Source organism: Bison bison, unplaced genomic scaffold (assembly GCF_000754665.1).
Source record: "Bison bison bison isolate TAMUID 2011002044 unplaced genomic scaffold, Bison_UMD1.0 scf7180017864214, whole genome shotgun sequence".
Taxonomy (NCBI): Eukaryota; Metazoa; Chordata; class Mammalia; order Artiodactyla; family Bovidae; genus Bison; species Bison bison.
In genome coordinates, this window is record NW_011494786.1 from 677,513 (window position 1) to 687,418 (window position 9,906).

The 9,906-nt window shown below is 40.5% G+C and overlaps 1 protein-coding gene across 1 annotated transcript in view; it reads left to right on the forward strand.

The window, feature by feature from the left end:
* LOC104992404 (DLA class II histocompatibility antigen, DR-1 beta chain-like) overlaps positions 1 to 7,815 on the forward strand; it is a 35,543-nt gene extending 27,728 nt beyond the window's left edge. Inside the window, exons 5-8 of the mRNA XM_010845264.1 lie at positions 5,634 to 5,915; positions 6,633 to 6,743; positions 7,220 to 7,243; positions 7,787 to 7,815. Of these exons, the coding sequence (XP_010843566.1) occupies positions 5,634 to 5,915; positions 6,633 to 6,743; positions 7,220 to 7,243; positions 7,787 to 7,800 (431 nt within the window). The 3' untranslated portion in view covers positions 7,801 to 7,815. The remainder of the gene's footprint in view (positions 1 to 5,633; positions 5,916 to 6,632; positions 6,744 to 7,219; positions 7,244 to 7,786) is intronic.
* Positions 7,816 to 9,906: the final 2,091 nt, after the last annotated feature.

Genomic DNA, 9,906 nt, shown 5'->3' on the forward strand with positions numbered 1-9,906 from the left:
TGAACCCCCCTCCCACCTCCCTCCCCGTACCATCCCTCTGGGTCATCCCAGTGCACCAGCCCTAAGCATCCTGTATCCTGCATCGAACATGGACTGGCGATTCGTTTCATATATGATATTATACATGGTTCAATGTCATTCTCCCAAATCATTCCACCCTCTCCCTCTCCCACAGAGTCCAAAAGACTGTTCTATACATCTGTAAGTGAGGGTCTTAAAATCTGGGGACTTGAATTTTTTTTTTTTTGTAAACTGTCTAAATAAGAATGTCATCTTCTTCTTAGTTTCCCCCTTTCTGAGAGGACTTGACTACAAAGAGTTCTACATCTGTCCAAGACTGGTAATCTGATGCACTTTCATTATTGGGACTAGGAGACCAAATTAGAAAATGAATTAGTTGGAACATTGAACAGGAATAAAATGCCTGTGGCTATAATAATTTGCCACTATGGATAAGTAGTGGACAGTGGCAGAGAAATTAAGAGAGAATATGATGTGAAGGATAAATTACATGACTTGGTAATTGCTTGGCAAGGCAAAGAAATTGTTAAACCTTTGTTCTTAACAAATTTATTTTGTGGAAAAAGCAGTTTTCCAGCAGGATAGGATTCTTAAAAAAATATAAATTTCACATAGGGTCAAGATTTTCAACAGATAAAATATTGTCAGATTTTTAAATGTAATTCTCTGCTGAACCATAATCAACAGTGGCTTTTTTTTTGACCACAGATTTTTTTCTGGTGGGTTCATTTACACCAGTTGTGGTCAGTGGCCTCCCCTCCCTCCCTTCCCCCACCTGTTTCCCTCCCCTTCCTATCAGAACCATTGGCAATACCTGGGTCCATTTTTGGCTGTCATACTAGAGGTTTATTCTAACATCTAGTTGGTAGAGCCAGGGATGATGGTAGACATCCTACAGTGTGCAGAACAGCCCTCACTCCCACAGTCACAAAAAATTATCTGGTCCAAATGAGAGTGGTGTAGAGATTGAAAATACACTTTACTTACACTATGCTGCTTCTAAAAATTCTAGACTCATACTCATCTTTTAATACAGTTATTTATGGTTTGGTTTGGTTTCATTACCCAAACAAAACAGAAGCAAGACAGCTGCATAAATTCACCACTTTCTTGTTGAATCCACTCAATGAGCTCAAGTTCAAGATCTTCATTTTCATCTCTTGCCTTATGCAATGTTTTTCAAAATTTCATGAGTCTTTGATCATCACAACTTCTTAACTTTCAGCAACTTGACTTTACAAGTCACATTTTCAGAAAAATGCCTCAAATTTCTGCAGTAATTCTACTTTTCGTTCCTTTGATGCTATCAGAGGGCTTCATTTAGTTATAGCACTTTTAACAAGAGTTGTTTAACTCTTCCTGACATTTTCACAATTCAGTTAAACATAAAGACAAAACATAAAATATGTGTATATATTTATACATATATGTATATTTAACAAGTGTATATTAAAACTACAGAAGCACATGTAACCTCTAAGAGCTCTGAGACGTATTTGACTTCTCCCAGGTGGTGCAAGTGATAAAGAACCCACCTGCCAATGCAAGAGACACAGAGACGAAGGTTCCATCCCTGAGGTGGGACGATCCCCCGGAGGAGGGCATGGCAACTCACTCCAGTATTCTTGCCTGGAGAATCCCATGGACAGATGAGCCTGGGGGATTATGGTCCATAGGGTCACAAAGAATTGGACACGACTAAAGTGACATAGTATGCACCCCAGCAGGTCAGATTTGCTAAACAAGTTCTGGCACAAAGTACTTTTGTTTTGTTGTTTTAAAAAAATATGGTTTTCTCAATTTGGAAATGCAGAAAAGGTAGAAGTGCATTGAGATCATGGTTTTAATCTCCTTGAAACTATTCAGAAGCTTCCCATTACATTTAGCATAAATTCAAATTTCTAACATCACCTACAAGCTTTTAAGCACTCGGTTCCTGTGATTTTTCTAGTGGAATCTTTCAGTCTCCATCCTCAATCTCTGTGCTTCAGTGAACTGCTTTTATTTTTATTTTTTCTGGTTTCAAAGAGAAGTACATCTCTTTTAAGCTTCTACACATGCTATTACCTTTACCTAAAATATGCCTCCCTTTGCCCCCAGACATACACACACCTCCTCTTCCTCTAGCTCATATCAACATAACCTTTTAGCTCACATCTTAAATGTCATTCTTCAGGAACTTCTGACAATCTAACGTAAGTATTCTTTGTTTTAGAACTCCACACTTTTCTTCTGACATTTCTGACTCCCGTGTAAAATTAATCCTCTTTTGGTTGGTTTTGTCCATCACTTTCATTAAATTTTATGCTCTTAGAAGGTAGGAGCTTCCTTGGTTGCTCAGGGGTAAAGAATTGCCTGCCAATCTTTCTGAAACGTCTTTTAGGTCTAACTTTATTCACTTTTTGGTTTTCTTAGGATGTATTATTTTTACATGGTTGAAATGATTTTGAAATCACCTTCCAAAATTATAATTTTTTTTACTTATGGCAGAAAGTGAGGAAGTAAAGAGCGTCTTGATAAAAGTGAAAGAGAAGAGTGAAAAAGTTGGCTTAAAACTCAACATTCAGAAAACTAAGATCATGGCATCCAGTCCCATCACTTCATGGCTAATAATTGGGGAAACAATGGAAACAGTGAGAGATGTTATTTTGGGGGGGGCTCCAAAATCACTGCAGATGGTGACTGCAGCCATGAAATTAAAAGATGCTTGCTCCTTGGAAGAAAAGCCCTGACCAACCTAGACAGCAAATTAAAAATCAGAGACATTACTTTGCAGAAAAAGGGCTGCCTAATCAAAGCTATGGTTTTTCTAGTAGTCATGTGAGAGTTGGACTGTAAAGAAAACTGAGCTCCAAAGAATTGATGCTTTTGAACTGTGGTGTTGGAGAAGACTCTTGAGCATCCCTTGGACAGGAAGGAGATCCAATCAGTCCATCCTAAAGGAAATCAGTCCTGAATATTCATTGGAAGAACTGATGTTGAAGCTGAAACTCCAATCCTTTGGACACCTGATGCGAAGAGCTGACTCATTTGAAAAGACCCTGATGTTGGGAAAGATTGAAGACAGGAGGATAAGGGAACAACAGAGAATGAGATGGTTGGATGGCATCACCAACTCGATGGACATGAGTTTGAGCAAGCTTTGGGAATGCTTCCCTGGTGGCTCAGAGGATAAAGCATCTGCCTGCAATGCAGGAGACCTGGGTATCCCTGGGTTGGGAAGATCCCCTGGAGAAGGAAATGGCAACCCACTCCAGTATTCTTGCCTGGAGAATCCCATGGACAGAGGAGCCTGGCAGGCTACAGTCCACAGGGTTGCAAAGAGTTGGAAATGACTGAGCGACTTCAGTTTCTTCTTTTCTTAGGGAGGCCTGGCATGCTGCAGTCCATGGAGTCACGAAGAGTCAGACACAACTGAGTGACGAACTAACTGACTTAACATACTGATGTTACTATTTTTATAATGCTAGTTGTATTTAAGGAGTTTAATGTTACTTCTTTTTATAGTGGGAACATTTTACCTCACATTTCCCTTTGTTAGATCTTTTTCAGTATTGCCAAATAGTTGACATTTTATATCATTTTGTTTTTATTTTATGTCTTTAATTTTTAAGGTTCCTGAATATTTTCACATATTTATTGGCAAACATCTATTACAACTTTAAGAATTATCTAAAGTTTATTATCTCTTATATCTTTGTGTTTTTCTCAGTGGCTTTATAGATTCTCTGTGCATTATAATAAACACTTTTCTGGTATTCGATTCAGTATTTTATCTTGTTTGTAGTTTATATTTTGATTCTGTTTGTTATTTTCCATGTTAGAAATTTAAACATTTATATTTAATAAAATTACTGCAAAATTGTTATTGAAAATTTGCTGTCAGTCTTACATTTGCCATTTTGTGTTATTATAAAAATGCTTTTCCAACAGTTTTCACCTTTAAAAAAAAATAATTGTATTTACTGTCACTGGTGGTGTGGGGGTCATCTTGGGCACTAAGCACACATATTAATGAATGTCAGACTCTACCCTTAGCTCAAATGTCAGCTTAAAAAAAGAGAGACTGTAAATAAAATGATAAGTTCAGTAAAAAGACTGCTTATTTTGCAAAGGGGGCCTCCTTGGTGGCTTATACAGCAAAGAATGTGCCTGCAATGCAGGGGACCCAGGTTCAAACTCTGGGTTGGGAAGATCCCCTGGAGAAGGGAATGGCTACCCTCTCCAGTATTCTTGTCTGGAGAATTCCATGGACAGATCTGCTGTCCGTTGGGTTGCAAAGAGTTGGACACAACTGACTGACTAACACTTTTACTTTCACTTAATTTTGCAAAGGAGAGAAATTGATTAACTGAGTGTAATTGCAGGTGGCTTTTTTTTTAAAAATAAATGACTATTTGCTCCTTTCCTTCTCCTTCAGAGCTCAGGCTTTTCTTGGGACTCAACTCATAAAGCTTCAGAATCACCTTTGTCTATTCCTGTTTCCCAGAGTTAGATCACTTTCTCGAGTGTTCTAATGCTAATGAGTGTAGCATTCTCAGGAATTTTTTTTCTCCATCTTCCCATCTACCTCAAGCTGTTCCCCAATTATCCACACTGCTTTGAATCACGTTTTCTCTCCAAGTAAAAGAAGATAGCAAATATCTAAAGTATTTTGAAAACTAAGTTCCAGCCATTGTTTTAGGTGCATTAATCCTCACACAGCCCTAATACACATATTAGTATTATTATCCCATTTATAGTTGGGCAAAGCAGTGCAAGTATTTGAACTAAGGCACTCTAGCTCCAGAAATCATGCATTAAGTAATAAGTTATTGTTAAATGAAATATTTCCTGCCACATGAGTGGGCAAGAAATGTCACAGCTATCTGCAATTCAGGCCCTTCAAATGTGGATTTCTGAGCCACGCTGACAAGCAGTGCCACTCTCTACACAAGGAACTTAAGGATGTCACAGTCATCAGCGATTTCAGCTCTCCAGTGTGAGTGGGAAGGCTCAAAGGGAATTTAAGAAACAAAACTATCTCTGTAAATGTGCAGGATACTGGCCTCAGATAGTGGAGATGCATATGAAAGGAATGACTTCAATAATCCCAGATTCTTGCATCTTCCCATACATAGAATAACACTAAATTTTTGGTGTTTAGACTGCCTGTCCTCTTCGTTGCAAACTTGTATATAGCCTGACTCCCTCTCCCACCTCCTCGGAACAGTTTTCTCAGGGCCACTGAGATTCCGTCTCCCAGGCTCAGATACCTTATCATTCCCACCAAATAAAATAGCTCTCTACTTACAGGTTGTGACTAATTTTTTAGTCAACCCTAAATACCTTGCAAAGATTGGTAAACACATCAGTTCAATAATGAATAATTCTTTGGGGCTATGAAAAAACAAAACAAAATAAATTTCCTCCACATCTCTGAAATCTAACAGTCTCGTGTTGTTAAGAATTAAAGTCTAGGCTCATGGTTCTAATTCCTGTTGGGTCACATGGCCAGTTTTCAGAAAGGTCTGCCAAGACTGGAGCATGGGACTAGAGACTGGGGGCAGAAAGGCAGCCAGGGAGATTTACTCTGCCTTCCTCACTTATTCCCTCTGCCTCTTCTTTCCTAGTGGAGCCTACAGTGACTGTATATCCTGCAAAGACCCAGCCCCTGCAGCACCACAACCTCCTGGTCTGCTCTGTGAATGGTTTCTATCTGGGCCATGTTGAAGTCAGGTGGTTCTGGAAAGGCCAGGAAGAGGAGGCTAGGGTGATCTCCACAGGCCTGATCCAGAATGGAGACTGGACTTTCGAGACCATTGTGATGCTTGAAACAGTTCTTCAGAGTGGAGAGGTCTACACCTGCCAACTGGAGCACCCCAGGTGGAGAAGCCCTATCGCAGTGGAATGGAGTGAGAAGCCTTCTGGTCTCGTAAGTTTCTCACCCACCATGGATGGGGCTTGTTTACCCCTGAGTGTCAGGTGTCTTCTCTCCCTACATCATGTGTTCATTTGCTCATGTGCTCCTGTCCTTCAGCTGAGGTTACTGGGGGAGCCGTGTGATATCCTGTGATAGAAATCCTCTAATAGTTTATCCTGCGATAGTTTCTCCAAATCCCTGTACCCTTAGGGGAGACAATTCTGCCTGACAAGGAGAAAAGAGGTGTTCCCAATCTGAAGCTCTGTGAAATCTCAAGTCATGGTAACTGCATGGCCCTGGGCACCCGTCCCCTGCCTTAGATTGGGCTTGTACTTCTGATACTGTTGCTCTGAGTTCATTGTTGTTTGAAGGGCACATCCTCTCTAATGTAGGAACATTTCCTGACTTGAGAGGAGTCCAACCTTACTGTCATCTAAGATAAGACACTTAACTTCATTCAATCCCTGACTTCTCATCCATCATGGCATTGAAGTCATGGGGCCTTATGTCTGGGCTGTGATATTGAAGTGAGTCAGTATCTGAACCTTGTAGCTACTCAGTGTGGTTTTTAAATTTTGTCTCTAGCAGTGGTCAGTTATTTTAGTTCTTTCAGCTGCCCTCCCTCATTCCTGAAGCTCTCAGTCTCAGAGTCTCAACTAGAGAAGTTGGATTTCAGATAAAAATCACTAAAACTAGCTTCTTTTCTTAGGGGCACAGTCTGACTCTGCTCAGAGTAAGATGATGAGTGGAACTGGGGGCTTTGCTCTGGGTCTGCTCTTCCTTGTGGTGGGGCTGTTCACCCACTTCAGGAATCAGAAAGGTAAGGAGCCTGTTTGCAGCTGAGGCCCCACCCACAGGCTTTTTTTTTTTGAAAAGAAGGAAGATGGCTTTGCTCAGTTCTCTGTCTCAATGACACTGTATAAAACCTTTATTTCCTCTATTGATTTCTGGATTTCCTGGAAATCCAGAAATCAATAGTCCTTGATTACTTATAGTTGAAACATAAGAGGTTATGACCTATAGAGATAAGGGAAAGCTTGGTGATTAGGGATGGAGATCCTGGGACAAATGCAGGAAGAGACCCAGGGTGATGAAATTATACTGGATTTGTGTGGCAGAAGCTTCATGGGTCACAAGTTCTCAGTGTCGCTCTCCTTTCTGCCCTGGCATCATGTGGTGTGGGTTGCAGTGTAGAGAAATTTTAGAATTTGTCCTCTGGGTCTGAGGACATTGAATCTGGTAACAGAATTGCCTCCATATCTTGTAAATACGTATACCTTCCCTTCTGTTTCCCAGGACACTCTGGACTTCAGCCAACAGGTAATGCCCTTTAATCTTCTTTTAGAGATAGATTTGGTCTCTGGCTCAGTGGTAAAGAATCTACCTGCCAATGCAGGAGACACAAGAGACACAGGTTTGATCCCTGAGTTGGGAAGATTCCTTGGAATAGGAAATAGCAACACACTCCAGTGTTCTTGTCTGGAAAATTTCATGGACAGAGGAGCCTGGGGACTACACTCCCTAGGGTTGGAAAGAGTCAGACACGACTGAGCAAGTGCATGGGCACAAGCACGCACGTGCACACACATATACACACACACACACACACACACACTTGGTCTCCTAGAACTGATCGTAGAGATGACAAGACAGGAGACAGACATAATGAGAAAGATTTTGAATTCTAAACTTCTTCTTGACACTTAGTAAAAGGCCAGCTCTCTCAAGTAGCTTTGGCTCAGGGATTTTTAGGAATTTTTTCTCACTTCTTACAGTACTGCTTTAACATGAGATCCTTTGGAGGAGGGGAAAAGAAGCTGCTTGTAGAATTAATAAAACAACGCTCTCCTTTGTCTCCTGCAGGACTCCTAAACTGAAGTGCATATAATGACACTCATAAGAAGAAAAACCATCTGTTTCAGCTGTTCTCCAGCATGGAAGTGTTACCTGCACTTTTAATCCACAAAGAGATTCTGCAGGTTTGGTCCTGCAGAAAATACCTTTCTTGGTAGCTTCCTCAGCCCCTGATCCTTGGCCTGGAAATTCCCAGTACTGAAGGCAGTCAGTCCTGGGTGTTCATTGGAAGGACTGAGGCTAAAGCTGAAACTCCAGTACTTTGGCCACTGCATGTGAAGAGTTGACTCATTGGAAAAGACCCTGATGCTGGGAAGGATTGGTGGCAGGAGGAGAAGGGGACGACAGAGGATGAGATGGCTGGATGGCATCACCAACTCAATGGACATGAGTTTGAGTGAACTCTGGGAGTTGGTGATGGACAGGGAGGCCTGGTGTGCTGTGATTCATGGGGTCACTAAGAGTCGGACACAACTGAGCAACTGAACTGAACTGAACTGAAGGCAGTACTTTATCTTCATTCTTTCCTGGTCCCTTTTGTATTCAACCTTAAGAGCCTCCCTTGCATCTGAATACCTTTTACCAACATTTCTTTACAAAGTTTTTCTCAAATAAACCTGGAATAAGAAGCAACTGCTTTCAAGGAAAAAAAGTAGAAAAAAGTGGGGGTGGGAATTTCCCTTTCTATCTGTCTTTAGCTTTTTTTGGCAGAGCTAATAATAAAATTAACCCAAGACAGATTAACAGGAGAAAAAGAAACTAATTTTAACTCATGTGCATGGAAGTCTCATAGAAACAGGATCTAAGAGATGGCCAGAGCAGGTGGCTTTTATGCTTTTTAGACAAAGAAACACATTTGTGAGTAATTGAAAGGACAAAGAAACTTAGGTTTGGAGCACTGCAATAGTGAAGAATCTAAACAGAATTTGGGCTTGAGGTGGTAAATTACAGAAGCAACAGAGTTTGTTTATACAGACTTCTTGGTTGAATTCCTGTCTCTGGTGCTAAGTGTGTCTTCCAGAAGCAGGGTGTCCATCTGAACCGATTGTTGTCATTTCAGAGGGCTCCAAAGAGCTCCGGTACCATAGTCCTTTATGTCTCAGTGCAGAGAAGAATTCAGTGAGAGAGTGAAGTGGTAGATAAGAAGTGATTTACTAGAATAGGACACCTGTGAGGTTTACAGGCGGGTGAGCCTGACATGCCCAGACCGACCCAAGAACTTCCTGAGCTACAATTTCATAATCAAAGGAAAAGTGGGGAGGGGGAGAAGACCATCTTTGTCTTTCTTGAGTAGACATGTTGTTTTCATCATTAGCTCCTCCTCCAGGTTGAGTGGGGGAGTTTTCTTGTCCCTAAGTAGTCAAGCTGGTTTACAATTGAATGTTTTATATGTGTGCAGAGAGCATGTCCTAGGGATCATTAACTTCCTGAGCTCACTGGGCAGGATGTGGGTCTTATGACACCACTGTTTTATTGTCTGGGGGCATGTCTTAGGTTACTGTTGCATGGTTTTGCTACTAAGCAAGCCTGTTTGGTTTTGTGGTTAAGTGAACCTGCTTTCTCAAGTCATCATTAATTTACAGGGGTCTCTCATATTTTTTACTTACAATCCCCTACTGGGATTAACTATTTAATCATCTATTTTTTCCCCATCACATCTTTTGCATGAGAGATTATTTCTTGCTTTTAGGGAGACAGAAAGGAGGGTCAGAGCGTCTCTCTTGCGTTAGCCACTTCATAAGTAACATTAATTCAAAATAATCAATATACCATGGTGCCATATTTGGGGACAGACTTCCCTGAGCCCCAACAAGAGAATTTCATCAAGATTCAATCACAGTTTTAATTTTTATTCCTGAATTTTAGTCATGTGTGTGTCTGGTAGATCTCTTTACTTCATTTCTTTGTTTTATCTTGAGTTTTCTGTATTCTGTAATTAGGAATATTTAGTTGAGATAATAGCCAACTTTTTGGAAGTGAAGTAATACACTTCTAAATAATCCATAGCTTATCAAAGAATAAATTTGATGAGAAATTAGAAAACTATTGGAATGTTAAAATAGACTTTCAAAATTTGTGATATACAACCAAAGCAATCTCCAGAGGGAAATTTATAGGTTTAAAATATA